General features: G+C 39.0%; 1 protein-coding gene across 1 annotated transcript in view; it reads right to left on the reverse strand.

The window, feature by feature from the left end:
• atxn10 (ataxin 10) overlaps positions 1 to 21881 on the reverse strand; it is a 177392-nt gene that overhangs the window by 19361 nt on the left and 136150 nt on the right. Inside the window, exon 10 of the mRNA XM_069903492.1 lies at positions 4786 to 4849. Coding sequence (XP_069759593.1) covers positions 4786 to 4849 — 64 coding nt within the window. The remainder of the gene's footprint in view (positions 1 to 4785; positions 4850 to 21881) is intronic.

Genomic DNA, 21881 nt, shown 5'->3' on the forward strand with positions numbered 1-21881 from the left:
TTTCAACAGTAGGAAGTCAAGACTAGGCTTACTGTTTTATCATTACCACTGGTACGGCTATTACTGCTCACTCCATGATGCACCATCCACTATGGCAAGACACTATTTTGCCATGAGGATGGGTCACATACAAATCAAAAAGAATGATGCACAGTCTAGAACTCTGAAGGTATGAAACATCTCAAAGTACTGCGAATTGACCCAAGCTGACTGTAACAAAAGTCAACTGAGGATTGTTAGCAAGTACTAATCTCCATCCAACCAGAACCAGATATAAAGGTCTATCAAAAGAGTTATGAGTTGGGCACAGGAGTGGGGGATAAGTAAGGATTTAAATTCTTCTTCTCATTCCATTTAGCAGCCATGAACATACAAGACCAGCAGAGTAACAAGGCAGTGATCAAGGGCAGGTTCAAGATCCTGATTGACTTTTACCTTCAACACACGATTGATCTGGTCAAATATTCTGGACTTCCATGGTCCCTATGCTGGTCATGGAAAATCTCTGAGCATTTATTCAACTTGTGTCATTATTTAATGAAAATAATTAAGAGTGATGAAACATTTTAGATCACGAACTACATTGAAAATAAAATAGTCGTGTGAAGCAATGTTCAATATTCTCAGTATCAATGTGGTTTGGAGCATTTAATTTAGGAATTGTTCCCTCATTTTCTCTGGTCTTGAAATACTGTGTGACCTACTAGGATTGCTCTAATTTCTAATCAAAAGTGATACAACTGTCTGCAAACAGTTAGCGAGCTGTGGTTTAACCATACAACAGATCACATAAACAAAACAACTCTCAGAACTGTACCAGTTTCCCCCTCCCTGGACAATCCATTTAAACATTGTCCACCCAATCAAGGAAAAGGATAATCAGCAGGGTTTTGGTCATTATATATTTCATTAATTACTACATTAAAAATAATTATTCCTTTCATTAACTCAATATTTCTTTGGTAGATCCTCAAATAAAATGAAGCCTCTATCTTTGAGTTGGTTTCAGACATCTCAATTAGCCTTTTATTTTCTTTAAACCAAATTACACCTCCTGACCAGCAATTCCCTGGCCTTTAATTAAACTTTGATTCACAACAATTCTTTCTCTTTAACCCCCAACTTCATGCCTGAGGCATTCTAAGAACACAAGTAGCCAATTCAGACAATAGAGATAACAGCAGTAAATTGACAAGCTCACAGATGAGCAAGTGGATGATGAAGAGCTATGAGATCAGTTCACTCCCCTTTCTAAGCCAAACTGATTTATGGGAACATTTCCACAATGTGAGATCCACCAGGTGAAAGTAGTAGAAAACAACTGGGGTTGATCTGGAATAAGTCATGTGGAAATTTGTGCCTGTCAGTGCTGTTCTTTCATGGCTATTCAATTTCTACATGCAAACATATTTAAATTGAAGGCATGGCACATACACAACGCTTGGTAAGTGGAATCCAAATGCAAAATACTGCAGACAATGAAAATCTGAAATAAAAAGAACGCAGAAAATGCTGAAAAAAATAATACAGCACACAGCATCTGTGGACACCATCGATGAATTAGTGATTCACTATCCTTCTGTCAGAAGTTGAACAAGCTAAGGATTTCCAGAATTTTATAATTTTTTTCCATGTTTAACAAATAATTGTGGGGGAGGGATGAAATCAAGGATCTGGTGAGAGTGGAAAGCATATTAAATCAATCAATTAAAAATAAATCATTAATTAATTTAAACTAGAATAGAAGTACATGACAGTGGCAAGCATCTACAAGTATGAATGTTCATGTGATCCCTGCCAACCAAACCTGCATTAAATATCATAGCTCAAGGAACTTTGAACCGCAGCAAGAAGAGTATTGTTAATCATTTTTGGGAAAAATTCACACATCTTTGATTTGCTTTCTATTTGGTGAAGAAACTGAAAATGTGACCAATCTGAGGAAGGTTACAAGATCCAAGTGATGGAGGAACTACAGCCTTGAGGCAACATCTAACAGGTAAGAAAGAGGTGCTTGAAACTATTGCGAATGAATACAAGGACTGCAGGGAGGATGGCACATTGCTGTGGTAAGAGAGCATTCAAGAGGGAGCAACCAAAAGTACACAGTAGAATGCATAAGGAGCTGCAGTGACTGTGTGGCTTGACTGGTGTCAGGGTTAAGGATACTTAATGAAGGCTCTAGGAGGAAAAGGATCCAATAACTTTAGTCAAGTCCACATAGGAACAATGAAAATGGCAAAAACAGGAATGTGGTCCATTGAAGAATGAAGGTAGGATTCAAACAAGATCATTAGTGGAGGCACCACAGAAGTTTGTGCTGAGGTGGCAATTTCAGTGAAGGGATAGGGTATGATAGAATGCAATACATTCAAATTTGTTAAAGAAGCAAAAGGTAGGTGGACATATGTATGAGAATATTGAAAGTGTGCAAAGATTTATTTCACAGGTTGAATGGGTGGACAGGCATAAGCGATCAAATTTGGCATAATGCAATATATTGCAGTGACTTGGAAATCAGATGCACATTTAGGTATGAAAAGATGGAACACGAAAATTCAAAGTTTAGGGATAAATATGTAAAAATGTATTTCCAGCCTCTTAAGAACTGTAATAATCTTCCCTTCTTTTCTTTGGCTTGGCTTCGCGGACGAAGATTTATGGAGGGGGTAAAAGTCCACGTCAGCTGCAGGCTCGTTTGTGGCTGACAAGTCCGATGCGGGACAGGCAGACACGGTTGCAGCGGCTGCAGGGGAAAATTGGTTGGTTGGGGTTGGGTGTTGGGTTTTTCCTCCTTTGCCTTTTGTCAGTGAGGTGGGCTCTGCGGTCTTCTTCATAGGAGGTTGCTGCCCGCCAAACTGTGAGGCGCCAAGATGCACGGTTTGAGGCGATATCAGCCCACTGGCGGTGATCAATGTGGCAGGCACCAAGAGATTTCTTTAGGCAGTCCTTGTACCTTTTCTTTGGTGCACCTCTGTCACGGTGGCCAGTGGAGAGCTTGCCATATAACTCGATCTTGGGAAGGCGATGGTCCTCCATTCTGGAGACGTGACCCACCCAGCGCAGCTGGATCTTCAGCAGCGTGGACTCGATGCTGTCGACCTCTGCCATCTCGAGTACTTCGACGTTATGGATGAAAGCGCTCCAATAGATGTTGAGGATGGAGCGGAGACAGCGCTGGTGGAAGCGTTCTAGGAGCCATAGGTGATGCCGGTAGAGGACCCATGATTCGGAGCCGAACAGGAATGTGGGTATGACAACGGCTCTGTATACGCTTATCTTTGTGAGGTTTTTCAGTTGGTTGTTTTTCCAGACTCTTTTGTGTAGTCTTCCAAAGGCACTATTTGCCTTGGCGAGTCTGTTGTCTATCTCATTGTCGATCCTTGCATCTGATGAAATGGTGCAGCCGAGATAGGTTAGCTGGTTGACCGTTTTGAGTTTTGTGTGCCCGATGGACCTGAAATGGCTATATAAATACTGTAAGATCCCAATGTGTGAGCCAATCCTTTGTGAAATCCAAAATAACAATCTTTGACTTTCCTCTTTTTCCTTTAATTTTTTTCATATAACTGTATATTATATGTATTTCTATGATTATAATTTTTAGTGGGGGGGATGTAAGAGGGAGGAAGGGAGGATGGGGGGGGTTAAACCATCATGTAATTTCAAATATAATCACATTTTGCTTATGTAAAAGTATTTAACTGGATGTTGGAAAAATTTAAAATATTTTTAAAAACCTAGCGCGATGTGATGACTTTTAATGTTCACTTTGTCAATAATAGGAGCAAGAATGTTTCTTAAATAGTGAAAAATTATTAAATGATGACACGCAGGACGATTTGGCGATGATATGCAAAACAGAAAGTTATCTTGTATATGTAACAACTATACATTTTTCGATACTTACACAAGAGCTTGTGAAATTGTACCTCAGGATAGATGACTTATCCCATCATAAACGTAACAACGACCCAAAAGACAGATGCTGTTCGAGTACAGGAGTAGCAACCATGATTAATTGGTTTTGAGGACCGTTTCTTTCTTGCTGTTGTTGGACTTCAGAGGACCTCCTATTCGTGAAATGATAATACTATTGCATTGTTTTAACTAAACCTTTCTCTACAATATTATACTCTTTTATTTTATTTTGCACAGCCTCTGCATTAAAGTGTGGGTTGACTTGCCCAGATGACACGTAAAACAAAGTTTTTCCACTGTTCTTTCGGTATACGTGACATTAAATAATTTATTTCAATCCAATCGTGAAACAAAAAGGAAATGATCGTAGGGAAGGAGCACAAGCGAAGACCATAAAAAAAGTGTTCCTCCAAAGCTCAGCTCCACCATCTCCAAGTCAGTTAAGTCAATGCCAAAGGACATGTGTAACAAATTATTTTCTTGAAACAAATCAGATTGGCGTTGGAATTTTAAGGATACACCACTCCATTTAACTTGTATCGTTGGTGCAGATAGCAAACCTGAGCTCAACTGATCCCAACAAGTTGGAAAATGCAGGCTTCCATTACACATCTTTGGCACCCATCAAATTTCACTAAATGCTGAAGGGATGCTTTTTGATATTGTGGAAACGTATATAAAATGTGTTGGCACAATTCATATACATTTATCTTGGTTAAAAGTAAGGGAGAAAAAAAGAATTAAATACCAATGTAGCAATTTCTATTTTTAACTGAGAGATACGAGAGACAATATACAACTAAGATGATGAAAAAGATCTTTCTACCGTAAATCAAAAGTAGTAGGTTCTTCAGAAAAGGATACAAGGGTTATTGTCATCGATGTTGCAGTTGTCTAGGATGAGTGGAATGCCTCCCATCTGACGAACCTGTACAGAATATAAAAAATGTTGAAGTCGAGCTATCAAAATAATACTTTCCAACTGTAATTTTTCAGACATCACTTCAGGTGCCCCATAATACTGGGTGCATTGAACAACATGTCAGGCCTTGTATGAATCTTCTGTTTATTTTTCCTCCTCTTCCCAAAAAGGGTGTGGAAATACCATTCCTGGGGTGAGTATGTAGACAGGTAAACCATTACCCCTGATTTCTGTCAGCTCTGCTAAGGGCCAGGGGCTTGTTGATTAGCTCATGCTCTTTTTTCTCCTTCCCTTGCAGAGATGACAGCCCATCATACTGACACTTTAACACCAGTTGCACAGACATGCACAGAAAAAAAAATCTCTCAATGCTCCTCATCGACCTGGGGGCTAGGAAGCAACTGCTGTCTTCCACTAAGCACTTCAATCAAATTTGGCAGTCGACCAGATAAGGCAACTGCACATACAAATTTATGCCACACATTGCACATCCATGCATTAAGTTTTAAAATTAACATTAAGAGGGGGAAATGTGGCAAAAAATTCATCTTTTTCAACTTTAAACAATTTCAATTAAAGCACATCTAAACAATGAACATATTGATCATTCAAAGCAATATTTCTAGTTTCAGAAAAGGTACCCATTTTCTTTCATTTTTTAAATTAAAATTGATGCTCCTTTATGTACAAGTTCAAAATAGTCCATGCAAGGCTCACTTTATAAATGTTCTAACTTTATTGAAGCTCAGGTACAAATAATTGACTACAGCACCACAGTCACATTAATCTGGAGATGCCATTAGTTATTAAAAGAGGACTGTGAGTCTAACCATGCCTTTCAGGCAAAATTTATGTAAAGCATAATTATGACCTGTGTTATTAATCATCTGCCTGTCTACTTTATACACAGTGGCTAGGTTTCAATGAAGCCTCAACACAAAGTTGCAAGTCACTACACCAATGGGCTTTGACATTGTCTGCAAAAGTAGTTGCAAATGATGAAACAGAGTACATTAACAAAAAGGTTACTCAAAATAAAAATACGGCTGCAAATAAATGACAAGTTCATGCAGGATAGATTGGTTTAATCTAAATTCTTTTTCCTCCCATTAAAACATAGAAGTTTGAAACTGGTTGCCCAAGTAAACATCAGGTTGGCACTGTATCATCCAGAAGGGAAAGCGGTGCAAGCTGAATCAGCTGAGTTCCTGTCCTTATCTGTGCTCCACAGGGTGGTACCAAGAGGTGGTCAACATTACTCTGTGGGATGGGTGTGGGGTGGTGGGAGAATGATCACAGATCAAAAAATGAAAGAAAATGGGTACCTTTTCTGAAACTAGAAATATTGCTTTGAATGATCAATATGTTCACTGATGGTGGCCAGCCAAGCATTGCATTATTGATGCTTGTAACCAGTTTGGTCAGCCAGATGGATCATTCTACCTTAAATGCATGCTGTTGAAAGGTGCGTTTGGCAAGGAGCATGAGCAAAAAATAGATTGAATCTCTCCATTATGCACAAGAGAACAAGTATTTAATGAAATGTCAGAATGATCTCTCACTTGTTATAGTTTACATTGGTGTTTTCCTGTATCCTTTGAGAATTTATTTGTAATGAAGAACAAGTGAAATATGCTTTGAGTTTTGACTAAATCTCTTTCATAGGCTGCTATCATTTTGGTATAAATAAGCATTCACAAAATAGAAGGACAACCAGATCTCTCATTTGTTTCAAAACATGTACAACAATACAGACCATTGCACAGGTTGCAAAAAGAGCAACTCATGAGCATTTTCAATCAGTTAACTAAAGTCTCTCCACTGGCCACCGTGACAGAGGTGCATCAAAGAAGAGGTACAAGGACTGCCTAAATAAATCTCTTGGTGCCTGCCACGTTGACCACCGCCAGTGGGCTGATCTCGCCTTAAACCGTGCATCTTGGCGCCCCACAGTTTGGCGGGCAGCAACCTCCTTTGAAGAAGACCGCAGAGCCCACCTCACTGACAAAAGACAAAGGAGGAAAAACCCAACACCCAACCCCAACCCACCAATTTTCCCCTGCAACCGCTGCAACCATGTCTGCCTGTCCCGCATCGGACTTGTCAGCCACAAACGAGCCTGCAGCTGATGTGGACTTTTACCCCCTCCATAAATCTTCGTCCGCGAAGCCAAGCCAAAGAAGAAAAAAAGTACTTTTCTTGAGAAAGGGACAAAATCATTTTCCAATGTTTAAATTATTTGAAATAGTTGCTGCTGATGTTAGAATATGGAAAATTATATGAACAATCCGTTTATTTCCTGAGGAGATTCAAACAAGTGTCTATCTAATTTAAAAACCAAGCATTTTTGTACATTGATTAAATTAATCCAAAATAATAGCATTAATTTTCCCTTCAGCTTCCCTTTCCTCTGATCATGTACAAAGGACTTTCTATTTTCTGATTTTAAAATCTCTCTTCTCAACACCACACCATGCCCAGAATATACTCCATGTAAAGTGTATTCTCGAAATAGCTTTGAAGACCTTAAGTAACATTTCTTGTTATTTGCAGGAAATAGTTGTACACAAGTCAGCAGATAATGAAAAAAAAGTGGTCACCTCCATCTGCTCATTCTTCAGGAGGTCAAGATGAGTATCGCAGAAAGGGGACACGGCTCAATACTAGACAAGTCATTCCATGGAATTTGTGCAGCATCATTTCTCTTTCTCTTTTTAGTCCTGCCTTATAGTACACACTCTGCATGTTAAATATCCTAGGATAGCATCACCCTACAGCAAAATCTCCAAACGTTCTCAGCAGATGCCACGTTACCTCAGTCAACACAAAAGTACTACAGTATGTATGTGTCATAGCCATGTGAGCTACCTTCAATAGAATCAACAGCTTCTTTACATCTACCCTGTAGCTGATCATCCCTTAGCAGTTCTAGGACAGGTGGTCAGGCAACCAACAAACCAAGGGATTGCTAAAGTCAATTGTTCCAATTAACTGCTTTTAAAATCCAACGTGAATGTTGGAACTATTGAAACAAAGGACTTTGTGTTAGCATTTCCTGGTACAGCACTCCAATTTTGACTCCAACTGGTGACACATATTGTTGATTTATAGTTGTCTGTGGTTAACTGAAGCCAAATGGCTATTGCAAGCAAGGGGATGACAACAGTGTGAAGATTTGTGTGGATAGGAGGAATGATTCAGGTGATAAGCAAGTCTGCAGATGCTTGAAGACTGGAGCAGCACACAAAGTGCTAGAAGAACTCAGTGGGAAGGGCAGATTCCATGGAAAGCAACAGACAGTTGACATTTCAGCCCAAAAACCCAATTAAGGTTTGACCAGGAACTATCTATTGCTTTCCAAGCATGCTGCCTGACCCATTGAGTTCTTCCACAACTTGGTGTCTGGTTCAGGATATATTTTCTTTGACCAGCTGAAGTCTGAATTTGTCATCCTGGGGAGTTTGTCGCTGAGCTTCTATTGTCCCAGTTGTGGTGGTCCATGTAGGTACAAATGATATAGATAAAAAGCAGGATGAGGTTGTACAAGCAGCATTTAGTGAGCTAGAAGATGAAGGAAAAAGTAAAACCTCAAAAGTAATCAACTCAGGATTTCTGAGGGCACCACATTTATCAGAGTAGGAATAACAGAATAGTTAAAGATGAAGACATGCCTTGAGCAGTGGTGCAGGAGTGAGGGTTCCAGGTTCCTGGAGCATTGGAAACATTTTGAGGGAAGTGGGATCAGCGCAAACTGGAAAGTTTACACATAAATAGGATGGGGAATCAATGTGTTAATCCTGTTGGGGAGGGTGGGAATCCATGCAGAAAGACAGAGAGAAGCAATGCAGAGACCAAAGCAAAAGTTAGAACGGAGAAAAGCCAATGTGAGGCACAGAGAGGTCAAATGCAAATGGCACAAAGATTACCAGATTCTAAGATGACAATGAGTGCAAAGGCATTTTTCCTGAATGACAGTAGTATTCAAAACAAGATCAATGAACTTGTGGCACAAATGCATACAAAGGGGTATGATTTCGGGTCCATTACAGAAACGTGTTTGCAGTGTGGAGATGATTGGGAATCAAATAGCCAATGTTATCAATAATATACAAAGTTAGGCAGGAATAAAAGGGAGGTGGGGTGGCACTCTTAATTAAGGATGAAACCAGGGTGATAGTGAGAGACTATACAAAATCTAAGGAGCAGAATGTTGAATCCATCTCGGTTGAGATTAGGAATAGTAAGGGAAAAATATTCACTGGTGGGAGTCATCTAGAGGCCACCAAACAATCACATTACAATAGCATCAGCAATAAACCAAGAGATATAAGATGCATTTAAGAATAGAATAGTAGAAGGTTACACAACTTAAGAAGTATGACACATTCATTGACGTGTGGCAGCCGTATCTAAGACACATAGGTGCACAGATATGATGTATACTCACCTCCCCTCCACCCTGAGAAATGAATTAAGATACAAACCATCCTGACAGATAAATAAAGAGAGTGAATTAAGGTTGTAGCACAGAAGACATGTTTTAATTTTAATTTTTATTTTTTCCTTTGCCTTTATATCTGGGGAAGGGAAGGAAAATACTGGACTCTATAATACTGTGTGATAAGAAAATATTTATATTAGTTTGTATATATTTGCTTGAGTCTTTTAAAATAAAATATTTTAAAAAATGGAACAGTGGTTGCTATGGAAGATTTTAACTTGCACATAGATTGGAAGAATCAGGTTGGTTGAGGCAGACTTCTGGGGGACTGCAGAAAATGCATAAGTGATAACTTTCTTGAGCAGCATGTTATTGAACCTCTAAGGCACATATGTCAAACTCAGGCCCACGGGCCAGATTTGGCCCGTGATATAATTATATTTGGCCCGCAAGATCATATCAAATATGTATTAGAGCTGGCCCGCTGGCCGCCGCGCCAGTATAGCGCATGCACAACTAATACTACAAATCCCAGAATGCTTTGCAAATGCGTTGGCGCCGGCCCGTCAGCCCGCTAATCGCCCCCTCCTCCTCTCTTTACTTTCATTAGCATCTGTGACCTGTCGCCGAACTCACATGTAATAAACCCCTTACGAAAAATGGCCAAACGAAAGACAGAAAACAGGACCTTTCAAGACAGGTGGGAGGCAGACGAAATGTTCATCATTTTAAAAGACAAACCTGTTTGTCATTGAAGCAAGTTGTTATTTTTTTGACTTGTTGGCTTGTGAAAAAAAAAACTTTTAAAAGGAGCTTAAAGGCTATAGAGAAATATTATTTATTGAATATTTTATTTCTCATTTGTTAATGCTTCTTCTGGAAAGAGTTTAACCAAAACTATTATTAAACATTTATTTTAATAAGAAAAAGTTTAACATTACATATGTTGAAAGAAGAGAAAACATGCAGATGTTGTTGAAAATTTTCAATAAATATTTAGTTTGCCCCACGACTTAGTCCAAGTTTTTAATTTTGGCCCTCTGTGAATTTGAGTTTGACACCCTGCTCTAAGGGAACATGCTATTTTAGATCTGGTCCTCTGCAATGAGACAGGTAAAATTGGTAGTTTGAGATTCTCTTGGAAAAAGTGCAATATGATTGGATTTCTCAAAAAAATGGAGGGTTGTAATAGTACAAGCTAAAACCAGTGTATTATGCCTGAAAATACTTGTGCTTCATGAAGTTCTCTATGATGTTTCAACTTCTGTCTAAACCATTTGCCAGTTTCATTCTGCATGCACTTTTTTCAACATTCCCAATGTTGAAGATCTGGTTTAGTCATTTTAACATGCAGATCAGTCATGGTATGGCTGCCTTTACATTTAACTTACTGATCTTCAGGCTGTATATTTATTTTAAAATTGTGGTTTGTGTTTTCTACAGATGGATTGTGTGTGTGTGTGTGTGTGTGTGTGTGTGTGTGTGTGTGTGTGTGTGTGTGTGTGTGTGTGTGTGTGTGTGTGTGTGTGTGTGTGTGTGTGAGATAGAGAGAGAGAAAGAAAACAGGATGTTTCTTTAACCAATATAGATTCATTGTTTTGCTTTTGCATTTTGATGGTTGCTAAGTGAAAGATACAATACATAAAAACATGCTCATTTTTGAGGTCTTGCACTGACCCACAGGTCAGCTATTACAATCCTGTGTTGGACTCCTTATTTGTGCAATATTTACCAATCTCAGTTTGTCCCTGACACAGTAAATACCAGTGAGCACACAAGTCCAGTTAGAAACAACATTTTCTTTGTTGAATGTAACACATTGGAGACTGACAGGATTCCACTGAACCTTTCCGTCATGGTCAAAGCAGCAGTTTCAAAACATCAATGATAACAGATTCAATAAAACTGATGGACTAGAGATTCTATGGACACTCAAAGATCTCCTACGCAAAAATCAGTACTTGTGGTAAATTTTTACCTTTATATTTTCTTAATTTGATTTTGCTTAACAGTCAGTAAAACCTCACTGAGGGATAGAATTGCTAAGGGTTCTTTTGTACTCAAATTATGAAAAACTACATTGAACCAAGTGTGGGAGCATGGGATGCCAGTTCTTGAATTTTTTTCCCCCAAAAGTACAGAAAGGAAAATAAAAGGAATAGGCTTTATAATTTGCCAACTTATTATTCACAGAGAATTTTTCAAGATCAAAATTCTCTTTCCCTCATTATCGCAAATATTGGAAACCCAATGTTAAGAAAGGACAGGTCATAAACTGTGGTCTTGTGTGGATGGAAGAACCATTATTTTAATTTTAAAAAATATGATTGGGTAAAGTTATTGCAGTTTTTTTTAAACATACACTTTCTGACCAAAACACTGGAAATCCAAAACTTTAACTACAAAATAAACAAATAGTGTTGCAATACATTCTTTAAAAATAAATGACAAGTGATCTTACAAAGAGTGAGTGGAGAGCACCAAGTTCCTTGGAGTTCTCTTAACTAGTGACCTCTATGACCATGTTTTCACCCAGACTCGCTTCCACAGCCATATGTCTTTCATGGCCACTTGTCTCTGACGTCATCTGGTGCCATGTGGATTCTAGCTCTGGTTCCAAGCCTTCCAGTTTGGCTCCCACCAGTATCTCAGGTACCTGCACGACACTGACTCCTGCTCTCTTTGTTTCTCCTGCCGTATCTTATGGACTATCCTCAGCTCGATGTGGCGGTACCAGCAGACTATTGCTCTCTTGCCACCACAACTTTGTATCTCATTCGCCACCCCCCCCTCACCTTCCCCAGCTCTGTCCCTCCCTTCGCACATACATGATTAATTCTTAACCTCCTCCCTTATCATATCCAACTAACATCTTTTGTTGGTCTGGATTCCTCCCCCAGCCAGCATTGTCTGAATTCTGAGACTTTCCAAGATTTAATGCTTCTGACAGATTCTGCTTATTCCTTGCAGAAGAGCTCAGGCCTGAAACATCTTTCATTTTTATGGACGTTGAAAAGACCAGCTGAGTTCCTTCAGCATTTTGTTTTCACCTCTCATGGACACTCAACATCTCCTCACTTGTCAGGAAGGTGCAACAGCAAATGCACATCCTGAGAAGACTGGAGAGGGCAAGGCTACCGGCCACCATGATGTTAACCTTCTATCGGAGTTCTATTGAGTGTGTCCTGGTCAGCTGCATCATAGTGTGGTATGGTTGCTGCAGAAGGATCGGAGGTCAATCAACAAGACTCACCTCCTCCCCCATCGACATAATTGAGGGGGAAACTCTCCCACCCCCCCATCGACGTTATCTACCAGGATTGTTGCCTGAAGAGGATGCGGAAAATTATTGAGGACCCTTTGCACTCTGCACACAGCATATTTCAACTGCTCCCTTCAGAAAAGAGACACAGGAGTATCAGATCCAGTATCACCAGACTGAGAAACATCTTCTTTCCATGGGCAGTGAGAATGCTGAACAACCAATGGAACTACTCACACTAACCCTCCGTGACTTTCATATTCATGAAATAATATTTATTTATTTGTACAGATAAATACTTGTTCTGCATATGTATTATTTGTCTGTATGTGTGTTATGTTTGGTTGTATGTCTGCCTGTTTTTCACTGAGGATTCGAGAATGCTGTTTCATCAAATTTGCCAACTTATTTGTACAATCAGATGACATTAAATTTGACGATTAAAGTCCTGAAGTGGTGCATTGTAATATGGTCACATTTGTAATATACAATTAAGCATCAATAGCCTCAGAAATATGACATATCTAGTAATATTCATCTGGACAAAAACAGTTTTATCAGAAATGAAGCTTAAAAAAAATCAACAAGCTATTCACCTTTTGACTGTTGTGTTCTCCCCAGTGATCAGTTTTATTGCATTATGTGGCTGCCTGAAAAGGCATATTCAATATGTTATCAAACAAAACAGTGCTTGAGGGAAAAAATGTTCTTTAACCTCACAAAAACTCTGTAAACAATTTGTCAATATAAACATGTCAATCATTGTTTTCACAACCAGCAGCTGTCAGTGATGTGCTGCCCCCAAGTGAGAAGCTCAGTCAACCAATTACCACAGATATACCACAGAGCTGAGTGGCATTCACACCCCCTGCAGATCTATATGCAAGTGAGAGCAATATATTCAGCAATATATCCACCCCCTGTGCATTTTTAATTAATTGTTCAAAAGTAATTGGGATAATCAGCTTCCTCTAACAAATGATAAAAGGGTTAGTTCAGCAATCAGTATTTGAGGGTCCACTTTGGGGGGTGGGGGAGTATTATAGAGCCAAAAATCAAGCCAAAAGTAGTTGTGTGGAATTTAGCGGACTCGTCAGAAAGTAAGCTTCAAGCTTCAAATGAGACTTTCGCCTCCCTACTTCATTTAATCCTATCAACATAACCTTCTAATCCTTGTGATAATAAATTCCACATTCGAACCCTTTTTTGGTTAGAGACATTTCTCCCAAATTTGTTAAGACGGTATATTTATATTGTAAGTTGTAGAACTTTTGCTGATGAAATCTGGGAATGAGGTGATATCTCTCAGAGATTGCCATGCCAATTCCAATGAGAGATTGCCATGCCAATTCCAATGAGAGATTGCCATGCCAATTCCAATGAGAGATTGCCATGCCAATTCCAATGAGAGATTGCCATGCCAATTCCAATGAGAGATTGCCATGCCAATTCCAATGAGAGATTGCCATGCCAATTCCAATGAGAGATTGCCATGCCAATTCCAATGAGAGATTGCCATGCCAATTCCAATGAGAGGTTGCCATGCCAATTCCAATGAGAGATTGCCATGCCAATTCCAATGAGAGATTGCCATGCCAATTCCAATGAGAGATTGCCATGCCAATTCCAATGAGAGATTGCCATGCCAATTCCAATGAGAGATTGCCATGCCAATTCCAATGAGAGATTGCCATGCCAATTCCAATGAGAGATTGCCATGCCAATTCCAATTAGAGATTGCCATGCCAATTCCAATTAGAGATTGCCATGCCAATTCCAATTAGAGGTTGCCATGCCAATTCCAATTAGAGGTTGCCATGCCAATTCCAATTAAGACTCCGGTCCTGAATGCGTAGCAAATAATTGAAAAAATAATGCTGCATGGAATGATCTTTTTGAGTCGTAGAATCCTTAAACTCATCATGTCCATGTCAACAATCAAATACCTATCTACATTGATCTAAATTTTGCAGAGAAACTTAGACCGTCTGGAAGGTGACAGAGAGTTCAACAATCAAATTTTCCAATGTTAATTCTGGCAGCGATCTACATCTTAAATGCTCCCAGTATTCTCTTGTTCAGATGCTCGCATGCCTGTTGGATATTTCCATAATTTTTTGTTTATAATTCACGTTCGGAGCATGTGCAGTGTTATTTTTCTGTTGTTTGAAGTACCCACAATCCAATTTTGAATTCAGATCAAAGCTCTCAATTAAACGTAGTCCACAGAAGCAGCGGGGAGAAAAACTGGAGTTGCGCAAGTCAGCAAGTCAGAATTTTCTTGTTGCTTTAGATTGCAAATGGGTACTAGCATTTAAATATCAAAGACAGAAACAAGTACTGTGATAATCATGATGTTGGAAAGTGAGATCTAATCTTTAGATGGTCACTAACACACTTGATAGAGTACAATGCCTTACACATGTTATCCATGTGGCCTTTCAAATGTCATTTGAAGAAGTACTGTGCACAAGATTATTGGCATAAATGCACAAAGCAGATGACTTTGTATGGATCTAACAATGAGCTGGGAGAAAAGAGATAAAATGAATGTTTTAAAAAGTGGCTGAAGGAGGATCACAGCTGGGAGCTAAACATCCAATGCACATCCTGTCAAAAAGACAGGAAGGTGGGTGGAGGGGGTGGTGGCTCGCTTGGCAAAAAATGAAATCAACTCCTTAGTAAGTGATATAGGATCAGAGGAAGCAGAATCCTTGTTGGTAGAGTTGAGAAACTGCAAGAGTATAAATAAAGACCTGATGGGAGTTAGATACAGGCCTCCAAATAGCAGTCTGGATTCAGGGTGCAAAGTACCACAGGAATTAGAGAAGACATGTAAAATAGCCAATGTCACAGTGGCCATGGGAAGCATTATGCAGGTAGACTGGGAAAATCAGGTTGGTGCTGGATCCCAAGAGAAGGAATTTGTGGAATGCTTTTTGGAGAAGCTTGTGGTCAAACCCACCAAGGAAAGGTAATTTTAGATCTGGTGCTATGCAATGAACTGGATTTGATTAAGGTAAAAGAACCATTAGAGAAAGTGATCAGGATAGAATTTACTCTGCAGTCTGAGAGCAAGAAATTAAAACTGGATGTGTCCATATTACAGTTGAGCAAAGTTGAGTAATTATATGAGAGAGGAGCTGACAAAGTTGACTGGAATGGAACACCAGCAAGGAATATGGTCAAGTAGCAATGGCAGAAGTTTCTGGGAATAATTTGAAAGATGCAGGATTATTTCATCCCAAAGCAGAAGAAGCATTCAAAAGGAAGGGTGAGGTAACTGTGGCTGACAAGGCAAGTTAAAGACTGATTAACAGCAAAAGAGATGGCATACAAAACTTAGTGGGAAGCCAGAAGATTGGGCAATTTATAAAAATTAACAGATGGCAACAATAAAAAGCAACCTGGAATGAAAGATGAAATATGAAAGCTAGCCAATAACATAAGAGGGCATCAAAAGTTATTTTCAGATATCTAAAGAATAACACAGAAGCTAAGGTGGACATTGGATTACCGGAGAAATGGTAATAGGGAAAAAAAGAAATGGTGGATGCAATGAATAGGTATTTTGAATCAGTCTTCACCATAGAAGGCTCCAATAATGGTACCAGAAATTCAAGAGAGTCAGGAGGCAAAAGTGTGTGTACTCGCTATAACTCAGGAGAAGGTGCTTGGAAAACTGAGGAGGCGGGGAGGGGGGAGCTGAAGATGGATAAGTCATCTGGTTACAGAAGTCTGTAAAATTGCAGATGTCATTTCATTCTTTCTGAGAGGGAGGCAAAAGGCAGGAAATAATAGGCTGGTTGGCAAGATTCTAGAGTCCATTGTTAAAGATGAGGTTGATGGGGTACCTGAAAGGTAAAAAAGGCCAAAGTCAACATGGGTTTTTTTCATGGGAGAACTGTGTCTGAGAAATCTGTTGGAGTTCTTTGAGGAAGTAACAAGCAGGAGAGACAAAGGAGAGTGAGTGGATGCATCCACTGTTTACTTGGATTTTCAGAAAGCCTTTGACAAGTTGCTGCATATGATACTGCTAAACAAGATAGGGGTCTATGGTATTACAGGAAAGGTACCAGCATAGAGAGAACATTAGCTGAATGGCAGAAGGAAAAGAGTGGGAATAAAGGGGGCCTTTTCTGGCTGGATGTTTTGCAAGGGTTGGTGTTGGGACCACTATTTTTCATGCTGCATTTAAATGATTTAGATGATGAAATTGATGGCTTTGTAGCCAAGTTTGCAGAGGATACAAAGATAGGTGGAGGGGCTGGTCACGTTGAGGAAGTAGGGAGTCATCAGAGGGATGGATAGGTTGGGAGAATGGGCAAAGAAGGGAGAATGGGCAAAAAAGGGAGAATGGGCAAAAAAGGGAAAATGGGCAAAAAAGGGAGAATGGGCAAAAAAGGGAGAATGGGCAAAAAAGGGAGAATGGACAAAGAAGTGGCAGATGGAATACAGCTTATGGACATGCACTTTGCGAGAAGTAGTCTACTTTCTAAATGGGGAGCGAATTTAGAAAGCTGAGATCCAAAGGACCTGAGGGATTCTAGTGTATGATTCCGTAAAGGTTAACTTGCAGATTGAGTCAGTAATGAGGAAGGGAAATGCAATGTTAATGTTCATTTCAAGAGGACTGGAATTTAAAGGCAAAGATATAATGCTGAGGCTTTACAAGGTGTTGGTCAGACCACATTTGGAATATTGTGAGCTGTTTTTGGCCCAATATCAAAGGAAGGATGTGCTGACTTTGGAGAGGGTCCTGAGGAGGTTTGCTAGAATGATCCCAGGGATGAAAGCATTAATGTATTGAGAAGCATTTGATTACTTTGACCCTGCACTCACTGGAGTTGTGAAGAATGAGTTGGTGGGGGTGGGGGAGGATCTCATCAAAATATTCTGAACATTGAAAGGGCTAGATCAGGGTGGCCAACATTTTTATTTTAAATTTTTAAGTTAGACATACAGCACGGTAACAGGCCATTTCAGCCCATGAGTCCATGCCACGCAATTAACCTTCACCCCTGCTGTATGTCTAAATTAAAAAATAAAAATTAAAAGGTTGGCCACCCCTGGGCTAGATAGAGTTGATGTGAAGAATTTTTTAGTAGTGGGAGAATCTAGGATCAGAGGAAAGACATCCCTTCAGAGTATAGCTGAAAATAAATTTCTTCAGTCAGAGAGTTGTGAATCTATGGAATTCTTTTCATCAACTGCTATGGCCAAATCATAAGGTATAGTTAAAACAGAAGTTGATAAAGTTCCTGATTAGTAAGGATGTCAAAGATTATGGAGAGAAGGCAGGAGAATGGGTTGAAAGGAAAAATGCATCAACCACAATTTGAATGGAAGAGCAGACAAGATGGGTTGAATGGCCTAATTCTGCTCCCAAGTCTTCTAGCCTTAAGCACATCCCACAATTAGACACTGGGAGCCAAAATGTTCAGAGTATAACTGATTAATGGTCTGATTATAGCTTAGCCACCAATCTGAGAATGGTGAATAAGTCATTGGGTAAAGAATTAAATTATATAGAGGAGTTATAAATGAACATTACTAGCTTGGTGATTTTGGTGTATGAGTGGTTAAATGAGTGATGTCATTAATTCTGGTCTCAAAAATTAGAATATTTTAGAATTAAGGATGACAAATGGATTTAGCAATCCATATACCAAAATCATTAAGCTGGTTGCCAGATTCAAAATGTAAGAAGAGTTATTTTCTTCACATCAAGAGAGTTGGAATTCAAAAGTGCCGATGTGATATTTCAGTTGTACAAACCATGGCCAGATAGCAGCAGGAGCAATACATCTGAGTTAAGGGACCACCTGTTCCCTTAGGGAGAACTTTCCCAATTCATCAAAATGACACAAGATCTTAAAGAGATAAATCACCTTGAGAAAAGGTCCAGACCCAAAATGTTGACCGACCATTTCTACCCATGGATGCTCTCTGACATGCTCAGTTCCTCCAACAATACTTCATTTGCTAAACAGGCTAGATTAACCTAGATTTCTACAACAGGGTCTGATTCAAGCATTTAACGCAGGATTTAAATTGTAGATGGAGAGAAATTCAGAATGTGGAATCTTATTTTAAAATTTGATTTGGGAAAATTCAGGATGATTTTTTCCCCCCCCCCAAAATAGTAATGGAAATCTAAAATTCCATCCCTTCAATTGAATTTTTCAAAGTTGTGGTAGACTTTTGTTGAACAAGTCATACAAGAGGCCTGGAGTAAAGGCAAGTTACATGTACCAGCCAGCTATAATGGTTAAATAAATCTAAAAGGTTGAATGGCCTTCTCCTTTCCCCATGACCTACATGTACGTGCATTGAAGCTCATTCAATTCCACACCTTTATTGTGTGAAGATATCCAGCGCTTGCAACAAGCTAGAAGTTAAATAAAAAATACAGCAGACAAGTATTCATTTATTGTCATCTACCCCTGGATGATGAATGCTAAGTATGTCAGGTATGCATTATTCAATTTAAGAATGTATTGCAAAGAACATAATATAGTGTACTTTACAGATGCTGGGCTCCAGCATGGCTTCAAGAATAGTGATGGGTTGAATACTCAGACCACAATTGTGGAGTTACATTCCAGAAATCAAATATGTCATTTACATGGCTGCTTAACTGTAGGTCATTGTTCTCCACAACACTATATCCGTTTACACCTCATAATTAAACAGCCATGGTATCGCGTTGCATAATAATGCAAATAAATCTAGGAAATTATACAATAACACAGGAAATAACCATCTTGTAAAATAAATTACAGTGCTCCTCTTCCAGATAATTTTCTTTTGAAACCCCTTCCCCACTCCTCTTCACCATCTTAACTATTATACATCAAAACCCCATTGGCCCCGAAACACATGCACATAACAAATGGGCAGGGAATAAGAAGGGCTCAGGCCCAAAACATCAGTTATATATCTTTACCTCCTATGGAAGCTGCGAGACCTCTTGAGTTCCTCTAGCAGTTGTGTGTTTTCACTTTCTTCTACCTAGCATGTCCTGGTAGATGTTAGATCTGGCACTGAATATCCCAGTTGTTCATTTACTATGTCAATTTTAAACCTGCATACATTCAGGTAACTAACTGGAAGGCATTTTGCAGCTGGGTATGCGATTATGTAACTTCTTTTTGCAAAAGGTCTAGATCATTGACTTTAAATCCAATGGGAAAATTTGGCTCAAGAAATGTATGTATTCCAGTACAACACTGGCCAATATGCAGCCGGAAATGATAAAATACTTCCATAACAAGGGCATTGTTGATCAGGACCTAGATTCTAGCAACAGGGGTAGATTCAGAAAAGGCAAAGAAGTAGAAAAAGGCTGAAAGCAAGAGGATTTATATCACATCTTAAAATGACTGCAGGTCTAATATATTTCATAATCAATTCCACCTGAAACATGTATTAACAAACATGTCAAGTCACCCGAACACGACATATACTTGCAAAATAAATTATGACATTTTGCCAGTTAATCTCTTTTGTGGGAATTTCTGAAGGAGGTGCATTGATGAGATATCTGGAGTGTATTCTAATTTGCAAAAATATTCAGACTTTTCACATCCATAAAATGGTCAGAAATGAATGATAAGGTAGACGATGAGACATTAAACTACGGCTCTATCTGTCTGTTCATTTTATACCACAACCTTCTAATAGGGCACTTGAAATCACCAAATCTCATCACCAAGTTAATGACTCAAAGAGGGAGTACATTCAAGTACATTCATTTTCTTGGGGCGGGGGCGATGGGATGACCAGTTAGCGAACCAGACACTTGTATAAAATTGCAAATCATTGATAAATTCTTTGGTTCTATGTGATCTTGTTGAAGAGAATATTGGAAAAAGAGGGTGTTTCTCTCTACAATAAACCCATTCCATTAACAGCATGAGTAGAATGAAAACCAGGTGAAATAAAACAAGCAACTGGCAAAGAAAAATAGGAAAAGAAATTAAAAAAAAAGAATAAAATAATAGATAAAATATCCATTTAAAATTGTAAATGTAAATGTTCTCCGTAGTAACACATAATCCTTTCGTGAAGGTGGGAGAAAATATTTAGCCAGCAGATTGCCTTGGACATGCTTTGCTCGTAACAGGTGTTTGAATAAAGTTGTGTTGAATAAAATGACATCGCCCAGTATGGGGAGCTGGCTGATGTCACTTGCCATTGGGGTGACTCTCTTAAAGTGTCTCTCCTTATCTTTGCTTAGTAAGAGTCTCCCCGGTCAGAGGCTTTATTTGTAAACTTGAGTGGGGGATGGGGTTAATTATTTATAATGCTACTGCTCGCCTTTCAGGTGGCTCCGTGGAGGGGGAGAAACCTTCAGGTGCAGTGATGGTTAAATGTTTTCAAATAACGTGACTGAAAATAATGCTTTAAGGTTTATATATTCAGGCAAGTGAAGTTTGTTCAATGTAAGTACAGTCTTTTAAACTGTTTATTCTTAATGCAGGTGTATTAGTTAGGCATCGTAAGAGTAAGTCTCAAGCAACCGTAAAATACACTTAACCCCCATAGGTGCCGGATACTGAGGTTTTACTGTATTTAGAAGTTGAATGAAAAATTTACATTTTTGTTTCAGTAGCTTTCTCTGTGGTCAGAATTGTACAGCACAGTTGCAACCTTTGAACTGGCTGTTGGGGATAAATGCTGAATTGCTCTTGCAAACATGTTCGACAGCCTCACCTGAGCATACAAAACATCTGTATTCTCCATCAGCTGGTGCTGCTTTTCTGTTTTCTTCGACAAGAGCACACAGCATACCAGGAATGGTCACACAAATATTTTCTGTCACCATCATCCCACTACAGTGAAAAATGAAATCCTTGCTTGAGGAAATATATTTACATACCATCACTGGAATGGGAATGTCACAAGAGCCAAAACTGGTCTGAGAACATGGTCAACTAGGACATTCATTTGAGCTAAAGTTCATGTTTTTTAAATTAGTTTTATACAGATAAAGCAAAACTGACTTATTCCAACTGTATATAGCAAATCAAATTCCACGACAATGGATCACCTTGTATGACTTTGGAAATTTTCATTAGGCATAAAACTTTCTTTGAAAGGAAAGGTTTGAAATATTTGGTTGATGACATGTGGCCAAGATATAAGATCCAATTCCTCCAAGGGATTGCCATGAGCCAACTGTTTCAGAATGTAACCACATTTGATGTTTTGTGGGATGCAGTCTGAACACACAGCTTCACTCAAATCCAGAAAACCAAACCTAAGAGATCTATATTATTCATACCACTGTAAAATGAGGAAAGTTGCAGCATAAATCAGCCTTCATGTAT

Source organism: Narcine bancroftii, chromosome 11 (assembly GCF_036971445.1).
Source record: "Narcine bancroftii isolate sNarBan1 chromosome 11, sNarBan1.hap1, whole genome shotgun sequence".
Classification (NCBI taxonomy): Eukaryota; Metazoa; Chordata; class Chondrichthyes; order Torpediniformes; family Narcinidae; genus Narcine; species Narcine bancroftii.